The 20,744-nt window shown below is 35.6% G+C and overlaps 1 protein-coding gene across 1 annotated transcript; it reads right to left on the reverse strand.

Moving 5' to 3' along the window:
- Positions 1–2,286: 2,286 nt before the first annotated feature.
- Positions 2,287–3,281, reverse strand: LOC146754566 (syncytin-A-like). The gene has a single exon (XM_085527447.1). The coding sequence runs from the start codon at positions 3,275–3,277 to the stop codon at positions 2,651–2,653; it is 627 nt and encodes a 208-aa protein (XP_085383573.1). The 5' UTR covers positions 3,278–3,281; the 3' UTR covers positions 2,287–2,650.
- Between the last annotated feature and the right edge of the window lie 17,463 nt (positions 3,282–20,744).

Consider the following 20,744-nt stretch of genomic DNA (forward strand, 5'->3'; position numbering starts at 1 on the left):
AGAGTGATACCTAAGAGTGTACTTTTCATTTCTGGGATAAGTGTTGATATTCATGTGACCTACTTCTAAAATTTGTCAGAAATCGATATTTCTGTTGGAAATGACATTCTTTTTTAGATGAAAAGAGTTATTCTGTAAACAATGTGTCATATTTGGCTACAAACGATAATTTTGTAGAGAAATCGATTTCTTTTGGTGATGAAAACCACCTTTACATTTAGAAAATGCTGTTTGTAGAGATGAAAAACATTATTTTGGTATGAAAACCATATTTTTGCAAGGGTAAAGAGTGATACCTAAGAGAGACCTTTTTATTTCTGGTATAAGTATTGATATTCCTGTGAAATTTTTCTAAAATCTGTCAGAAAAGGATATATCTGTTGGAAAGGTCCTTATTTTGTAGAGGGAAAAAGGTATTTCTGTTAGTAATGTCCTCAATTTGTAGAACGGAAAACGTATTCTGGAAACAATGTGTCATATTTTGCTACAAAGCTTCATTTTGTAGAGAAAATGTCTTCTTTTGGGGATGAAAACCAGTAATTTAGGGAGAAATTGCTATTTGTAGGGATGAAAAGCATTAGTTTGGGAAGAAAACCATAGTTTTGCAAGGATGAAGAGAGATACCTAAGAGTGTACTGTTCATTTGTGGGATAAGTATTGATATTCATGTGACCTACTTCTAAAATTTGTCAGAAATTGATATTTCTGTTGGAAATGTCATTCTTTTTTAGATGAAAAGAGTTATTCTGGAAACAATGTGTCATATTTGGCTACAAACGATAATTTTGTAGAGAAATCGATTTGTTTTGGTGATGAAAACCACCTTTACGTTTAGAAAATGCTGTTTGTAGAGATGAAAAACTTTATTTTGGTAAGAAAACCATATTTTTGCAAAGGTAAAGAGTGATACCTAAGAGAGACCTTTTTATTTCTGGTATAAGTATTGATATTCCTGTGAAATTTTTCTAAAATCTGTCAGAAAAGGATATATCTGTTGGAAATGTCCTTATTTTGTAGAGGAGAAAAGGTATTTCTGTTAGTAACGTCCTCAATTTGTAGAAGAGAAAAGGTATTCTGGAAACAATGTGTCATATTTTGCTACAAAGCTTCATTTTGTAGAGAAAATGTCTTCTTTTGGGGATGAAAACCAGTATTTCTGGGAAACAATGCTATTTTAAAGGGATAAAAAGCATTATTTTGTTGAGAAAACCATGTTTTTGGAAGGATAAGGAATGATTCTTAGGAGAGAACTTTTTATTTCTGGGATAGGTACTGATATTTGTGTGACATTCTTCTAAAATTTGTCAGAAATCGATATTTCTGTTGGAAATGTCCTTATTTTGAAGAGGGAAAGAGGTATTCCAATAACAGTGTTTCATATGTTGCTACAAGGGACCATTTGTAGAGAAAACGATTTCTATTGGGGATGAAAACCACTTTTTTGGGTAGAAAACGCTACTTGTAGTAATGAAAAGCATTGTATTGGTAAGAAAAAGAATTTTTGGCAAGATTCAAGAGTGATACCTAAGAGAGAACACATTTTTTTCTGGTGTAATTATTGATATGAGTGTGAAATACATCGGAAATTTGTCTGAAATGGATAATTCTTATGTTAATGTCATTATTTTGTAGGGGAAGACAGATATTCTGGAATCAATGAGTCATAATTTGTTACAAAGCATCGTTTTAAAGAGAACGTGTCTTCTTTTGGGGATGAAAACCAGTAATTTAGGGAGAAATTGCTATTTGTAGGGATGAAAAGCATTAGTTTGGGAAGAAAACCATAGTTTTGCAAGGATGAAGAGTGATACCTAAGAGTGTACTTTTCGTTTCTGGGATAAGTGTTGATATTCATGTGACCTACTTCTAAAATTTGTCAGAAATCGATATTTCTGTTGGAAATGTCATTCTTTTTTAGATGAAAAGAGTTATTCTGGAAACAATGTGTCATATTTGGCTACAAACGATAATTTTGTAGAGAAATCGATTTCTTTTGGTGATGAAAACCACCTTTACGTTTAGAAAATGCTGTTTGTAGAGATGAAAAACATTATTTTGGTAAGAAAACCATATTTTTGCAAGGGTAAAGAGTGATACCTAAGAGAGACCTTTTTATTTCTGGTATAAGTATTGATATTCCTGTGAAATTTTTCTAAAATCTGTCAGAAAAGGATACATCTGTTGGAAAGTGTTGCCTTGTGTAAGGTAACCTAAAGAACTACGTCCATCATTGAGAATGTGCATCTGACGGCCCCATGACCAAGTTACACGCTGATCACACCAATATGGTGAGCTGTAAAATGGCGTTTAATGAACCGTGTGAGACCCTTATATAGGGCTCCAATTTCAGCCTCATACATATACATTACCGAGCACGGGGAGGCCTATCGCGTTACATCCCGTGAGTTCGTGCCGCCTAATACATCATTTCCCCCTCTCCATGCTCGATAAAGTATGCCCCGTTACATCCCGAACGCTAATCCTTAATCCTAATATAAAAATGTTAGTCTCTATAATTTAAACTTAATAAGTTATCTAAAAAGTGAGGTAGACAAGCTACAGAGGTAGGTAGTGCAATATCTAATAACATCAGTAGTTTTCTAATGATTATATCCAAGGCATCTTGGGTTTATACAGTTCCTTCTTCTTCTCAAAGTTTATCATATACCCGTTGGTACTCCATTTTTTCGTTAAACATTCTTTCTATCATACGCTGTAAACAACCCTGGACACACTGAAACAAACAAGGTAAGCAAATCATTAAAGCTAAAAAGAATAAAATACCTATGATTAATACTTTGAGAAACTGCTTAAGCCATGGGCCCAGATTACCAAACAGTCCCTCCAACCAGCTTCCGAATGCATCATCTATTGCGATCTTCTTCGTGTGTTCTTGCATCCATTCCAACTTCCTATGTATCGAATCGCTGTGGTCGCTCAGATTGAAACAACACATCCCTTCAAAGTCCTTGCACCCGTGCCCTTGAGCAAGCAGCAGAAAGTCAATTGCAGCTCTATTTTGAAGAACAGCGTGTCTGATGTTGTTAACGTCCATCAGGAGTTCGGACAGGACTGCTGTGGTGACATTAGCTTGCTTCACGGACCAGCATGCCAATCTCTCAATTTCTCTTAGGGCCTGGGCTGAAGCTACTCCCGGAGCTAAGACGGATGCAAAGATTCTAGCTGTGGGACCCCACAGCTGAACCTCATCACTACAATCCTGGTCCAATGTTTTTATTGACCTTTTCTGGCGTCGAGCTCGATCGATCTTTTTCATAACACTTATCAATGCAGTGTGATTGGGAGCCAACAATGTCAGCGCTTCCTTAGGCAGTTCCGATCCTTCTACTGCCCGTATCAATCGATTGGCAAACTCAGAGAATGACTCTGAGGGACCCTGCATAATCTCTGACCACGGGGCTACAGGCTCTGCTTTTCTTATAAAGTGTATAAAAGCAGAGGTAGCCGCCCCCGTGGTGGCAAGCAGCTCTCCTGGGCGGAGGTCCCTAAGCTGCCTCTCTGCAGATCCAGCCAAATCCGCAGATGAACATGAAAGCCTCATTAAATCTGTTTTTGGATCTCCCTCCTTCCCATTTGCTGGATGCTGTGGATCGCGCGCAGCCTGTGCTAAAAGAGCTTTGAGTTGTATTATCCACTCCTCCTTCCACACAGTAAACTGTACTGGTTCGAGGGCTACTCTCATAAGGCTTTCAATATCATATGGGAGTAGGGGACCTGGGGCTACGAGAGCCTCAAAGGCACTCATTGTCATCGGGGATCTCAATCCCTTTTTGTCAATCGCCTCTATAAACCGAGCAACTGCTTTTGCTTCCAAAGGTACCCAAACCGGTCCCTCCTGTTTGACTACAATTGGGAACACCGCCCAGTCCCGCTCCTTGAGCCCCACCTCTCTCATCGTATCGCAAATGTCAGTCCAATCAGTGGGCTTACGCGATATCTCTCGCTCCTCCCACTTCTCCCCCCTCCTCCGGGGAACCACGACCGACTGGGTGGGGACAGGCAATTCCTTCCGTTCCTCCCCTTTCTCCTCCCCCTCCTTGGGAGGCGAAACCAAAGGGGTAGGGGCAGGCAGTACCTTTCGTTCCTCCCCTTTCGCGGGATGAGGTCCCTCCTCCGGGGGCGGGTCTAGGGGTGGCTTAACGCCTCCACGGCGCGCCTCCCCCCATGACTCTCCCTCCCTCGGACAGGACCCACCCCCCTCAGGTGAACGAAAGCTCTGCAAACAGGGGTATAGGCGGGGATAATATGGCGGCGCCTCCCCAGATGAGGCAACTTCCGCCATCCCTTCCGGAGTTGTTTCGGGCGCCGCCATGGCCATTGTGAAAACGGCCGGCGTGGTCGGCGCCATCTTGGGTACGGAGGCGCCGCAAGGGAGCGGTTCCTCCGCACCCTCCGGGACCCCAGACGTCCCGGAACCCACCCCAAAAACCCCATTCGCGACTGCCTGGATCTTTTTCTCCTCCTTAGCCGCTTTAAGCGCACCGAGGACCAAAACCCAGGTTTTTAACTCCTCCGCCTTATAATCGTTTGTTGCTCTTAGGAGCAGGGCAGCGGTGAAAGATTCCCACCGCTCCGAATCGAGCAAATTACAAGGGGAGGGTGAAAGCTCCGCTTCCTGCAAAAAAGTAATAACGGCAACAATCTCCTTCTTAGAAGGAGCATTCCTACCGCAGTGGGTTTTACAAACCCGTAATAGTACCTTTGTGACGGAATCCATGTTTTTTCTGGTGCTCGACACCGTACGTCCTCGCACCCTTTGTATATATACCCGGGCCCAAAGTCCCACGGTCTTCCACGGTCTCACCGCAGGATAATCAGTAGCTGCAGTCAATATATCGCCCCTCCGGCGCTTCCACGGGATCTAACCGTAGGATTCGCGTCCGTCTCGCGGTTAGCCGTCGCACACTCACTCTCAGGACTCCTCACACGGGGCACCAATTGTTGCCTTGTGTAAGGTAACCTAAAGAACTACGTCCATCATTGAGAATGTGCATCTGACGGCCCCATGACCAAGTTACACGCTGATCACACCAATATGGTGAGCTGTAAAATGGCGTTTAATGAACCGTGTGAGACCCTTATATAGGGCTCCAATTTCAGCCTCATACATATACATTACCGAGCACGGGGAGGCCTATCGCGTTACATCCCGTGAGTTCGTACTGCCTAATACATCAGGAAAGGTCCTTATTTTGTAGAGGGGAAAAGGTATTTCTGTTAGTAATGTCCTCAATTTGTAGAAGAGAAAAGGTATTCTGGAAACAATGTGTCATATTTTGCTACAAAGCTTCATTTTGTAGAGAAAATGTCTCCTTTTGGGGATGAAAACCAGTATTTCTGGGAAACAACGCTTTTTTAAAGGGATAAAAAGCATGATTTTGGTGAGAAAACCTTGTTTTTGCAAGGATAAAGAATGATTCTTAGGAGAGAACTTTTTATTTCTGGGATAGGTACTGATATTTGTGTGACATTCTTCTAAAATTTGTCAGAAATCGATATTTCTGTTGGAAATGTCCTTATTTTGAAGAGGGAAAGAGGTATTCCAATAACAGAGTTTCATATGTTGCTACAAGGGACCATTTGTAGAGAAAACGATTTCTATTGGGGATGAAAACCACTTTTTTGGGTAGAAAACGCTACTTGTAATGATGAAAAGCTTTGTATTGGTAAGAAAATGAATTTTTGGCAAGATTCAAGAGTGATACCTAAGAGAGAACACATTTTTTTCTGGTGTAAGTATTGATATTAGTGTGAAATACATCGGAAATTTGTCTGAAATGGATAATTCTTATGTTAATGTCATTATTTTGTAGGGGAAGACAGATATTCTGGAATCAATGAGTCATAATTTGTTACAAAGCATCATTTTAAAGAGAATGTGTCTTCTTTGGGGGATGAAAACCAGTAATTTAGGGAGAAATTGCTATTTGTAGGGATGAAAAGCATTAGTTTGGGAAGAAAACCATAGTTTTGCAAGGATGAAGAGTGATACCTAAGAGTGTACTTTTCGTTTCTGGGATAAGTGTCGATATTCATGTGACCTACTTCTAAAATTTGTCAGAAATCGATATTTCTGTTGGAAATGTCATTCTTTTTTAGATGAAAAGAGTTATTCTGGAAACAATGTGTCATATTTGGCTACAAACGATAATTTTGTAGAGAAATCGATTTCTTTTGGTGATGAAAACCACCTTTACGTTTAGAAAATGCTGTTTGTAGAGATGAAAAACATTATTTTGGTAAGAAAACCATATTTTTGCAAGGGTAAAGAGTGATACCTAAGAGAGACCTTTTTATTTCTGGTATAAGTATTGATATTCCTGTGAAATTTTTCTAAAATCTGTCAGAAAAGGATACATCTGTTGGAAATGTCCTTATTTTGTAGAGGGGAAAAGGTATTTCTGTTAGTAATATCCTCAATTTGTAGAAGAGAAAAGGTATTCTGGAAACAATGTGTCATATTTTGCTACAAAGCCTCATTTTGTAGAGAAAATGTCTTCTTTTGGGGATGAAAACCAGTATTTCTGGGAAACAACGCTTTTTTAAAGGGATAAAAAGCATGATTTTGGTGAGAAAACCATGTTTTTGCAAGGATAAAGAATGATTCTTAGGAGAGAACTTTTTATTTCTGGGATAGGTACTGATATTTGTGTGGCATTCTTCTAAAATTTGTCAGAAATCGATATTTCTGTTGGAAATGTCCTTATTTTGAAGAGGGAAAGAGGTATTCCAATAACAGTGTTTCATATGTTGCTACAAGGGACCATTTGTAGAGAAAACGATTTCTATTGGGGATGAAAACCACTTTTTTGGGTAGAAAACGCTACTTGTAATGATGAAAAGCTTTGTATTGGTAAGAAAATGAATTTTTGGCAAGATTCAAGAGTGATACCTAAGAGAGAACACATTTTTTTCTGGTGTAAGTATTGATATTAGTGTGAAATACATCGGAAATTTGTCTGAAATGGATAATTCTTATGTTAATGTCATTATTTTGTAGGGGAAGACAGATATTCTGGAATCAATGAGTCATAATTTGTTACAAAGCATCATTTTAAAGAGAATGTGTCTTCTTTTGGGGATGAAAACCAGTAATTTAGGGAGAAATTGCTATTTGTAGGGATGAAAAGCATTAGTTTGGGAAGAAAACCATAGTTTTGCAAGGGTAAAGAGTGATACCTAAGAGAGACCTTTTTATTTCTGGTATAAGTATTGATATTCCTGTGAAATTTTTCTAAAATCTGTCAGAAAAGGATATATCTGTTGGAAATGTCCTTATTTTGTAGAGGGGAAAAGGTATTTCTGTTAGTAACGTCCTCAATTTGTAGAAGAGAAAAGGTATTCTGGAAACAATGTGTCATATTTTGCTACAAAGCCTCATTTTGTAGAGAAAATGTCTTCTTTTGGAGATGAAAACCAGTATTTCTGGGAAACAATGCTATTTTAAAGGGATAAAAAGCATTATTTTGTTGAGAAAACCATTTTTTTGGAAGGATAAGGAATGATTCTTAGGAGAGAACTTTTTATTTCTGGGATAGGTACTGATATTTGTGTGACATTCTTCTAAAATTTGTCAGAAATCGATATTTCTGTTGGAAATGTCCTTATTTTGAAGAGGGAAAGAGGTATTCCAATAACAGTGTTTCATATGTTGCTACAAGGGACCATTTGTAGAGAAAACGATTTCTATTGGGGATGAAAACCACTTTTTTGGGTAGAAAACGCTACTTGCAATGATGAAAAGCTTTGTATTGGTAAGAAAATGAATTTTTGGCAAGATTCAAGAGTGATACCTAAGAGAGAACACATTTTTTTTCTGGTGTAAGTATTGATATTAGTGTGAAATACATCGAAAATTTGTCTGAAATGGATAATTCTTATGTTAATGTCATTATTTTGTAGGGGAAGACAGATATTCTGGAATCAATGAGTCATAATTTGTTACAAAGCATCATTTTAAAGAGAATGTGTCTTCTTTGGGGGATGAAAACCAGTAATTTAGGGAGAAATTGCTATTTGTAGGGATGAAAAGCATTAGTTTGGGAAGAAAACCATAGTTTTGCAAGGGTAAAGAGTGATACCTAAGAGAGACCTTTTTATTTCTGGTATAAGTATTGATATTCCTGTGAAATTTTTCTAAAATCTGTCAGAAAAGGATATTTCTGTTGGAAATGTCATTCTTTTTTAGATGAAAAGAGTTATTCTGGAAACAATGTGTCATATTTGGCTACAAACGATAATTTTGTAGAGAAATCGATTTCTTTTGGTGATGAAAACCACCTTTACTTTTAGAAAATGCTGTTTGTAGAGATGGAAAACATTATTTTGGTAAGAAAACCATATTTTTGCCAGGGTAAAGAGTGATACCTAAGAGAGACCTTTTTATTTCTGGTATAAGTATTGATATTCCTGTGAAATTTTTCTAAAATCTGTCAGAAAAGGATATTTCTGTTGGAAATGTCATTCTTTTTTAGATGAAAAGAGTTATTCTGGAAACAATGTGTCATATTTGGCTACAAACGATAATTTTGTAGGGAAATCGATTTCTTTTGGTGATGAAAACCACCTTTACGTTTAGAAAATGCTGTTTGTAGAGATGAAAAACATTATTTTGGTAAGAAAACCATATTTTTGCCAGGGTAAAGAGTGATACCTAAGAGAGACCTTTTTATTTCTGGTATAAGTATTGATATTCCTGTGAAATTTTTCTAAAATCTCTCAGAAAAGGATATATCTGTTGGAAATGTCCTTATTTTGTAGAGGGGAAAAGGTATTTCTGTTAGTAATGTCCTCAATTTGTAGAAGAGAAAAGGTATTCTGGAATCAATGTGTCATATTTTGCTACAAAGCCTCATTTTGTAGAGAAAATGTCTTCTTTTGAGGATGAAAACCAGTATTTCTGGGAAACAACGCTATTTTAAAGGATAAAAAGCATTATTTTGGTGAGAAAACCATGTTTTTGCAAGGATAAAGAATGATTCTTAGGAGAGAACTTTTTATTTCTGGGATAGGTACTGATATTTGTGTGACATTCTTCTAAAATTTGTCAGAAATCGATATTTCTGTTGGAAATGTCCTTATTTTGAAGAGGGAAAGAGGTATTCCAATAACAGTGTTTCATATGTTGCTACAAGGGACCATTTGTAGAGAAAACGATTTCTATTGGGGATGAAAACCACTTTTTTGGGTAGAAAACGCTACTTGCAATGATGAAAAGCTTTGTATTGGTAAGAAAATGAATTTTTGGCAAGATTCAAGAGTGATACCTAAGAGAGAACACATTTTTTTCTGGTATAAGTATTGATATTAGTGTGAAATACATCGAAAATTTGTCTGAAATGGATAATTCTTATGTTGATGTCATTATTTTGTAGGGGAAGACAGATATTCTGGAATCAATGAGTCATAATTTGTTACAAAGCATCATTTTAAAGAGAACGTGTCTTCTTTGGGGGATGAAAACCAGTAATTTAGGGAGAAATTGCTATTTGTAGGGATGAAAAGCATTAGTTTGGGAAGAAAACCATAGTTTTGCAAGGATGAAGAGTGATACCTAAGAGTGTACTTTTCGTTTCTGGGATAAGTGTTGATATTCATGTGACCTACTTCTAAAATCTGTCAGAAAAGGATATCTCTGTTGGAAATGTCATTCTTTTTTAGATGAAAAGAGTTATTCTGGAAACAGTGTGTCATATTTGGCTACAAACGATAATTTTGTAGGGAAATCGATTTCTTTTGGTGATGAAAACCACCTTTACGTTTAGAAAATGCTGTTTGTAGAGATGAAAAACATTATTTTGGTAAGAAAACCATATTTTTGCCAGGGTAAAGAGTGATACCTAAGAGAGACCTTTTTATTTCTGGTATAAGTATTGATATTCCTGTGAAATTTTTCTAAAATCTGTCAGAAAAGGATATATCTGTTGGAAATGTCCTTATTTTGTAGAGGGGAAAAGGTATTTCTGTTAGTAATGTCCTCAATTTGTAGAAGAGAAAAGGTATTCTGGAAACAATGTGTCATATTTTGCTACAAAGCCTCATTTTGTAGAGAAAATGTCTTCTTTTGGGGATGAAAACCAGTATTTCTGGGAAACAACGCTTTTTTAAATAGATAAAAAACATTATTTTGGTAAGAAAACCATATTTTTGCCAGGGTAAAGAGTGATACCTAAGAGAGACCTTTTTATTTCTGGTATAAGTATTGATATTCCTGTGAAATTTTTCTAAAATTTGTCAGAAAATAATATATAGTTTCATAGTTTCGTGCGGGTTGGAAGGGACCTTAGAGATCATCGAGTCCAGCCCCTGGGATTCGAGCCTCTGTGTAGCAGAGTGGCACTTCTATATCTGTTGGAAATGTCCTTATTTTGAAGAGGGAAAAAGGTATTCCAATAACAGTGTTTCATATGTTGCTACAAGGGACCATTTGTAGAGAAAACGATTTCTATTGGGGATGAAAACCACTTTTTTGGGTAGAAAACGCTACTTGTAATGATGAAAAGCTTTGTATTGGTAAGAAAATGAATTTTTGGCAAGATTCAAGAGTGATACCTAAGAGAGAACACATTTTTTTCTGGTGTAAGTATTGATATTAGTGTGAAATACATCGAAAATTTGTCTGAAATGGATAATTCTTATGTTGATGTCATTATTTTGTAGGGGATGACAGATATTCTGGAATAAATGAGTCATAATTTGTTACAAAGCATCATTTTAAAGAGAATGTGTCTTCTTTGGGGGATGAAAACCAGTAATTTAGGGAGAAATTGCTATTTGTAGGGATGAAAAGCATTAGTTTGGGAAGAAAACCATATTTTTGCAAGGGTAAAGAGTGATACCTAAGAGAGACCTTTTTATTTCTGGTATAAGTATTGATATTCCTGTGAAATTTTTCTAAAATCTGTCAGAAAAGGATATTTCTGTTGGAAATGTCATTCTTTTTTAGATGAAAAGAGTTATTCTGGAAACAATGTGTCATATTTGGCTACAAATGATAATTTTGTAGAGAAATCGATATCTTTTGGTGATGAAAACCACTTTTACGTTTAGAAAAGGCAGTTTGTAGAGATGGAAAACATTATTTTGGTAAGAAAACCATATTTTTGCAAGGGTAAAGAGTGATACCTAAGAGAGACCTTTTTATTTCTGGTATAAGTATTGATATTCCTGTGAAATTTTTCTAAAATCTGTCAGAAAAGGATATATCTGTTGGAAATGTCCTTATTTTGTAGAGGGGAAAAGGTATTTCTGTTAGTAATGTCCTCAATTTGTAGAAGAGAAAAGGTATTCTGGAAACAATGTGTCATATTTTGCTACAAAGCCTCATTTTGTAGAGAAAATGTCTTCTTTTGGGGATGAAAACCAGTATTTCTGGGAAACAACGCTTTTTTAAAGGGATAAAAAGCATTATTTTGGTGAGAAAACCATGTTATTGAAAGGATAAAGAATGATTCTTATGAGAGAATTTTTTATTTCTGGGATAGGTACTGATATTTGTGTGACATTCTTCTAAAATTGGTCAGAAATCGATATTTCTGTTGGAAATGTCCTTATTTTGAAGAGGGAAAGAGGTATTCAAATAACAGTGTTTCATATGTTGCTACAAGGGACCATTTGTAGAGAAAACGATTTCTATTGGGGATGAAAACCACTTTTTTGGGTAGAAAACGCTACTTGTAATGATGAAAAGCTTTGTATTGGTAAGAAAATGAATTTTTGGCAAGATTCAAGAGTGATACCTAAGAGAGAACACATTTTTTTCTGGTGTAAGTATTGATATTAGTGTGAAATACATCGAAAATTTGTCTGAAATGGATAATTCTTATGTTGATGTCATTATTTTGTAGGGGATGACAGATATTCTGGAATCAATGAGTCATAATTTGTTACAAAGCATCATTTTAAAGAGAATGTGTCTTCTTTGGGGGATGAAAACCAGTAATTTAGGGAGAAATTGCTATTTGTAGGGATGAAAAGCATTAGTTTGGGAAGAAAACCATAGTTTTGCAAGGGTAAAGAGTGATACCTAAGAGAGACCTTTTTATTTCTGGTATAAGTATTGATATTCCTGTGAAATTTTTCTAAAATCTGTCAGAAAAGGATATTTCTGTTGGAAATGTCATACTTTTTTAGATGAAAAGAGTTATTCTGGAAACAATGTGTCATATTTGGCTACAAACGATAATTTTGTAGAGAAATCGATTTCTTTTGGTGATGAAAACCACCTTTACGTTTAGAAAATGCTGTTTGTAGAGATGGAAAACATTATTTTGGTAAGAAAACCATATTTTTGCAAGGGTAAAGAGTGATACCTAAGAGAGACCTTTTTATTTCTGGTATAAGTATTGATATTCCTGTGAAATTTTTCTAAAATCTGTCAGAAAAGGATATTTCTGTTGGAAATGTCATTCTTTTTTAGATGAAAAGAGTTATTCTGGAAACAATGTGTCATATTTGGCTACAAATGATAATTTTGTAGAGAAATCGATATCTTTTGGTGATGAAAACCACTTTTACGTTTAGAAAAGGCTGTTTGTAGAGATGGAAAACATTATTTTGGTAAGAAAACCATATTTTTGCAAGGGTAAAGAGTGATACCTAAGAGAGACCTTTTTATTTCTGGTATAAGTATTGATATTCCTGTGAAATTTTTCTAAAATCTCTCAGAAAAGGATATATCTGTTGGAAATGTCCTTATTTTGTAGAGGGGAAAAGGTATTTCTGTTAGTAATGTCCTCAATTTGTAGAAGAGAAAAGGTATTCTGGAATCAATGTGTCATATTTAGCTACAAAGCCCCATTTTGTAGAGAAAATGTCTTCTTTTGGGGATGAAAACCAGTATTTCTGGGAAAGAACGCTTTTTTAAAGGGATAAAAAGCATTATTTTGGTGAGAAAACCATGTTATTGAAAGGATAAAGAATGATTCTTATGAGAGAATTTTTTATTTCTGGGATAGGTACTGATATTTGTGTGACATTCTTCTAAAATTTGTCAGAAATCGATATTTCTGTTGGAAATGTCCTTATTTTGAAGAGGGAAAGAGGTATTCAAATAACAGTGTTTCATATGTTGCTACAAGGGACCATTTGTAGAGAAAACGATTTCTATTGGGGATGAAAACCACTTTTTTGGGTAGAAAACGCTACTTGCAATGATGAAAAGCTTTGTATTGGTAAGAAAATGAATTTTTGGCAAGATTCAAGAGTGATACCTAAGAGAGAACACATTTGTTTCTGGTGTAAGTATTGATATTAGTGTGAAATACATCGGAAATTTGTCTGAAATGGATAATTCTTATGTTAATGTCATTATTTTGTAGGGGAAGACAGATGTTCTGGAATCAATGAGTCATAATTTGTTACAAAGCATCATTTTAAATAGAATGTGTCTTCTTTTGGGAATGAAAACCAGTAATTTAGGGAGAAATTGCTATTTGTAGGGATGAAAAGCATTAGTTTGGGAAGAAAACCATAGTTTTGCAAGGATGAAGAGTGATACCTAAGAGTGTACTTTTCGTTTCTGGGATAAGTGTTGATATTCATGTGACCTACTTCTAAAATCTGTCAGAAAAGGATATCTCTGTTGGAAATGTCATTCTTTTTTAGATGAAAAGAGTTATTCTGGAAACAGTGTGTCATATTTGGCTACAAACGATAATTTTGTAGGGAAATCGATTTCTTTTGGTGATGAAAACCACCTTTACGTTTAGAAAATGCTGTTTGTAGAGATGAAAAACATTATTTTGGTAAGAAAACCATATTTTTGCAAGGGTAAAGAGTGATACCTAAGAGAGACCTTTTTATTTCTGGTATAAGTATTGATATTCCTGTGAAATTTTTCTAAAATCTGTCAGAAAAGGATATATCTGTTGGAAATGTCCTTATTTTGTAGAGGGGAAAAGGTATTTCTGTTAGTAATGTCCTCAATTTGTAGAAGAGAAAAGGTATTCTGGAAACAATGTGTCATATTTTGCTACAAAGCCTCATTTTGTAGAGAAAATGTCTTCTTTTGGGGATGAAAACAAGTATTTCTGGGAAACAACGCTTTTTTAAATAGATAAAAAACATTATTTTGGTAAGAAAACCATATTTTTGCCAGGGTAAAGAGTGATACCTAAGAGAGACCTTTTTATTTCTGGTATAAGTATTGATATTCCTGTGAAATTTTTCTAAAATTTGTCAGAAAAGGATATATCTGTTGGAAATGTCCTTATTTTGAAGAGGGAAAAAGGTATTCCAATAACAGTGTTTCATATGTTGCTACAAGGGACCATTTGTAGAGAAAACGATTTCTATTGGGGATGAAAACCACTTTTTTGGGTAGAAAACGCTACTTGTAATGATGAAAAGCTTTGTATTGGTAAGAAAATGAATTTTTGGCAAGATTCAAGAGTGATACCTAAGAGAGAACACATTTTTTTCTGGTGTAAGTATTGATATTAGTGTGAAATACATCGAAAATTTGTCTGAAATGGATAATTCTTATGTTGATGTCATTATTTTGTAGGGGATGACAGATATTCTGGAATCAATGAGTCATAATTTGTTACAAAGCATCATTTTAAAGAGAATGTGTCTTCTTTGGGGGATGAAAACCAGTAATTTAGGGAGAAATTGCTATTTGTAGGGATGAAAAGCATTAGTTTGGGAAGAAAACCATAGTTTTGCAAGGGTAAAGAGTGATACCTAAGAGAGACCTTTTTATTTCTGGTATAAGTATTGATATTCCTGTGAAATTTTTCTAAAATCTGTCAGAAAAGGATATTTCTGTTGGAAATGTCATTCTTTTTTAGATGAAAAGAGTTATTCTGGAAACAATGTGTCATATTTGGCTACAAACGATAATTTTGTAGAGAAATCGATTTCTTTTGGTGATGAAAACCACCTTTACGTTTAGAAAATGCTGTTTGTAGAAATGGAAAACATTATTTTGGTAAGAAAACCATATTTTTGCAAGGGTAAAGAGTGATACCTAAGAGAGACCTTTTTATTTCTGGTATAAGTATTGATATTCCTGTGAAATTTTTCTAAAATCTGTCAGATAAGGATATATCTGTTGGAAATGTCCTTATTTTGTAGAGGGGAAAAGGTATTTCTGTTAGTAATGTCCTCAATTTGTAGAAGAGAAATGGTATTCTGGAAACAATGTGTCATATTTTGCTACAAAGCCTCATTTTGTAGAGAAAATGTCTTCTTTTGGGGATGAAAACCAGTATTTCTGGGAAACAACGCTTTTTTAAAGGGATAAAAAGCATTATTTTGGTGAGAAAACCATGTTATTGAAAGGATAAAGAATGATTCTTATGAGAGAACTTTTTATTTCTGGGATAGGTACTGATATTTGTGTGACATTCTTCTAAAATTTGTCAGAAATGGATATTTCTGTTGGAAATGTCCTTATTTTGAAGAGGGAAAGAGGTATTCTAATAACAGTGTTTCATATGTTGCTACAAGGGACCATTTGTAGAGAAAACGTTTTCTATTGGGGATGAAAACCACTTTTTTGGGTAGAAAACGCTACTTGTAATGATGAAAAGCTTTGTATTGGTAAGAAAATGAATTTTTGGCAAGATTCAAGAGTGATACCTAAGAGAGAACACATTTTATTCTGGTGTAAGTATTGATATTAGTGTAAAATACATCGAAAATTTGTCTGAAATGGATAATTCTTATGTTGATGTCATTATTTTGTAGGGGATGACAGATATTCTGGAATCAATGAGTCATTATTTGTTACAAAGCATCATTTTAAAGAGAATGTGTCTTCTTTGGGGGATGAAAACCAGTAATTTAGGGAGAAATTGCTATTTGTAGGGATGAAAAGCATTAGTTTGGGAAGAAAACCATAGTTTTGCAAGGGTAAAGAGTGATACCTAAGAGAGACCTTTTTATTTCTGGTATAAGTATTGATATTCCTGTGAAATTTTTCTAAAATCTGTCAGAAAAGGATATTTCTGTTGGAAATGTCATTCTTTTTTAGATGAAAAGAGTTATTCTGGAAACAATGTGTCATATTTGGCTACAAACGATAATTTTGTAGAGAAATCGATTTCTTTTGGTGATGAAAACCACCTTTACGTTTAGAAAATGCTGTTTGTAGAGATGGAAAACATTATTTTGGTAAGAAAACCATATTTTTGCAAGGGTAAAGAGTGATACCTAAGAGAGACCTTTTTATTTCTGGTATAAGTATTGATATTCCTGTGAAATTTTTCTAAAATCTGTCAGAAAAGGATATTTCTGTTGGAAATGTCATTCTTTTTTAGATGAAAAGAGTTATTCTGGAAACAATGTGTCATATTTGGCTACAAATGATAATTTTGTAGAGAAATCGATATCTTTTGGTGATGAAAACCACTTTTACGTTTAGAAAAGGCTGTTTGTAGAGATGGAAAACATTATTTTGGTAAGAAAACCATATTTTTGCAAGGGTAAAGAGTGATACCTAAGAGAGACCTTTTTATTTCTGGTATAAGTATTGATATTCCTGTGAAATTTTTCTAAAATCTGTCAGAAAAGGATATATCTGTTGGAAATGTCCTTATTTTGTAGAGGGGAAAAGGTATTTCTGTTAGTAATGTCCTCAATTTGTAGAAGAGAAAAGGTATTCTGGAAACAATGTGTCATATTTTGCTACAAAGCCTCATTTTGTAGAGAAAATGTCTTCTTTTGGGGATGAAAACCAGTATTTCTGGGAAACAACGCTATTTTAAAGGGATAAAAAGCATTATTTTGGTGAGAAAACCATGTTGTTGCAAGGATAAAGAATGATTCTTAGGAGAGAATTTTTTATTTCTGGGATAGGTACTGATATTTGTGTGACATTCTTCTAAAATTTGTCAGAAATGGATATTTCTGTTGGAAATGTCCTTATTTTGAAGAGGGAAAGAGGTATTCTAATAACAGTGTTTCATATGTTGCTACAAGGGACCATTTGTAGAGAAAACGATTTCTATTGGGGATGAAAACCACTTTTTTGGGTAGAAAATGCTACTTGTAATGATGAAAAGCTTTGTATTGGTAAGAAAATGAATTTTTGGCAAGATTCAAGAGTGATACCTAAGAGAGAACACATTTTTTTCTGGTGTAAGTATTGATATTAGTGTAAAATACATCGAAAATTTGTCTGAAATGGATAATTCTTATGTTGATGTCATTATTTTGTAGGGGAAGACAGATATTCTGGAATCAATGAGTCATTATTTGTTACAAAGCATCATTTTAAAGAGAATGTGTCTTCTTTGGGGGATGAAAACCAGTAATTTAGGGAGAAATTGCTATTTGTAGAGATGGAAAACATTATTTTGGTAAGAAAACCATATTTTTGCAAGGGTAAAGAGTGATACCTAAGAGAGACCTTTTTATTTCTGGTATAAGTATTGATATTCCTGTGAAATTTTTCTAAAATCTGTCAGAAAAGGATATTTCTGTTGGAAATGTCATTCTTTTTTAGATGAAAAGAGTTATTCTGGAAACAATGTGTCATATTTGGCTACAAATGATAATTTTGTAGAGAAATCGATATCTTTTGGTGATGAAAACCACTTTTACGTTTAGAAAAGGCTGTTTGTAGAGATGGAAAACATTATTTTGGTAAGAAAACCATATTTTTGCAAGGGTAAAGAGTGATACCTAAGAGAGACCTTTTTATTTCTGGTATAAGTATTGATATTCCTGTGAAATTTTTCTAAAATCTGTCAGAAAAGGATATATCTGTTGGAAATGTCCTTATTTTGTAGAGGGGAAAAGGTATTTCTGTTAGTAATGTCCTCAATTTGTAGAAGAGAAAAGGTATTCTGGAAACAATGTGTCATATTTTGCTACAAAGCCTCATTTTGTAGAGAAAATGTCTTCTTTTGGGGATGAAAACCAGTATTTCTGGGAAAGAACGCTATTTTAAAGGGATAAAAAGCATTATTTTGGTGAGAAAACCATGTTGTTGCAAGGATAAAGAATGATTCTTAGGAGAGAATTTTTTATTTCTGGGATAGGTACTGATATTTGTGTGACATTCTTCTAAAATTTGTCAGAAATCGATATTTCTGTTGGAAATGTCCTTATTTTGAAGAGGGAAAGAGGTATTCCAATAACAGTGTTTCATATGTTGCTGCAAGGGACCATTTGTAGAGAAAACAATTTCTATTGGGGATGAAAACCACTTTTTTGGGTAGAAAATGCTACTTGTAATGTTGAAAAGCTTTGTATTGGTAAGAAAAAGAATTTTTGGCAAGATTGAAGAGTGATACCTAAGAGAGAACACATTTGTTTCTGGTGTAAGTATTGATATTAGTGTGAAATACATCGGAAATTTGTCTGAAATGGATAATTCTTATGTTAATGTCATTATTTTGTAGGGGAAGACAGATGTTCTGGAATCAATGAGTCATAATTTGTTACAAAGCATCATTTTAAAGAGAATGTGTCTTCTTTTGGGAATGAAAACCAGTAATTTAGGGAGAAATTGCTATTTGTAGGTGTCTCGCTCCAATTTAGGAGTGAGGCAAAGGTTCTTTTGATATGTTATGCCCGGCGTGAGATTAAGAAGAAGAGCATTCAAATGTTGATCCAACCAGTTTATTGGAAATAATAGACAATTGAGGGGACGGGGAAGGGAGAGCGACGAATGCCAAAATTAGGGTGATGGGGAAGGGAAAGTAGGCGATAGAAAAAGGTAGAAAAGAGCAAGAATTACGTTAAAGCGGGGAAAAGTCACCTCCTGAATGCAGCAGCGTCTCGTAGCACGTTGTTAACGTTGGTCCGGGGCAAAATAAGCGTAGGGGAGTGCAGCAACGGAGTAGCAGGCTGCAAGCAGCAGATCGGTGAATCGCAGAAAAGATGGTCAGAGTACCGTGGTCTCTAGAAGCAGAGTCTCGGGCAGCGAGGTCCCTCGGAGCAGAGTCTCGAGCAGCAATCCCAGAAGAGAGAATAGGCAGCAGTAGGACAACGGTGGAGGGATCTGAGGTCAGATACCTAGATGCCCACAAAACCGTGGTTTGTCCGTGCCCTTTTTATCCTTCTTTCCAGCCTTCCAGAGATTTCGGGACGGCTCGGGTCAGAGTCTTGTGACTTCCTCAGAGATGTCAATCTTCCTTGAGATGGGCCAACAGGAAAGACCACTTAAGGGCCATTAGTCCTCAGGGATGGCCATCTCCCTTGAGATAGGCCAACACAAAAAGACCACTCAAGAGCCATTGATCAGTATCTTATCTCCCTTTCGTAGCTCCCGGACTTGTCCATCTCCTGTGTGTCTCAGACAAAGGCAGTCCTGGAACCTTGGCCAGGACTTGCCTGAACTTGTCCATTTCAGCAAACTTTGAGACAGTAATGTAAAAAGCATGGCTTCTTACACCACCCCGTGACTCAAAGTTTGCTTAAAAAATTGACCACTGCTGATCCAGGATGGTGAGAAAAAGATAGCAAGCATGAGGGTAAAGGAAGGTGAGGGTGGGGAATTAAAATGTTTAATACAATCATTACAAAAGATTTCTTGATGTGCTCCACTTCTCCATCACTTGAGGAGGTTACAAAATACATGGACAATACAACACATTGGATAAGTTCAATGAAACATGGTATCATACACAAAACAAACATGAAAGTTGCGACAACACGCAATAGATAAAATAAGATGCATTTTACCCACAGTACACCTGGAAGACAGAGAAAAAGGTCAAGGTCTGGACTTTTCCAAGTTTGGACAGGAACACATATACCATCAGCAATTAGTTTAGCTTTACCATTATAAATCTTTAGACAACAGGTGGAATCATTTAATTTGACACAGGCATCTCCCAGTGATTCTTCAGGAGGGGTTGACACAAATATTACATAATGAATAAAAGATAGAAATTGAGAAAAAACAACCATACATTGAAAACAACCATACATTTAACAATGACCAATAGTAAAAAATAAACAAGTAAAACAATAGGGATATTTGTGTCAGGAGAACCTTCCACTTGAGCGTTTCCAAAACAGTTCAATTGCTGAGAGATATATACTAGTCTGGCAAGTCTAAGAACTGTTATAGTCACAACATAGTGTAGGATACCCCAGAATTTAAATCGTAGGGAGTAATCCCAGAAATATACACATTTCTTATCAAAAACGAAGACACTTTCCAACAACAGTGTTTTGAATTGGACTCCTGTACTGATGAGACACTGGAAAGCATCAGTGCAAAGGGTTTTATGATAAATTTCACTTTAGTGACCACATCTAACAGATATTAGATAGGTCCCATTGCTCATTTCCCAATTCATTAGGAATTTGGAAACACCATGGAGTTACATGCAAATCACCGTCAAGTTTGACCAAAAGAGGTGAAATATGGGGTTAAAAGGAATGATTACCACTGTGCAATGAGTACAAGAAAGCCAGGATAACCTGAAAAAAAAAAAACTTGGAACCCAATTGTGAAGTTTAAACAGATCCAAAGACTGATACCAATCACAACTCATAAGTACAGCAAACAAAACATAATACTATTGCAACCAAAATATGAAATAAAGAGGTATATCAGTATTCTAGCATGATCACATCTTCCAATTTTTCTGTCACAAAACACAAATGGTTAAAATCAGCTACAAGCCATTCTGTTCCGTGAAGGTCCTGCGGGGATCTTCTGTAAAAGAAAACAAGACAACTCGCCCTTTGGGGGCTTTGTTAATACAATTATCTTCTCCTTTTAGTCGTGAGCCTCCTAACAAACATCCATCCTTCAC

This window comes from Coturnix japonica, chromosome W (assembly GCF_054131305.1).
Source record: "Coturnix japonica strain WE chromosome W, WE-NBRP24, whole genome shotgun sequence".
Taxonomy (NCBI): Eukaryota; Metazoa; Chordata; class Aves; order Galliformes; family Phasianidae; genus Coturnix; species Coturnix japonica.

Coding starts and splice junctions, on each gene's coding strand:
- LOC146754566 (XM_085527447.1), bottom strand. CDS start 3,277: ATGAAAAAGATCGATCGAGCTCGACGCCAGAAAAGGTCAATAAAAACA.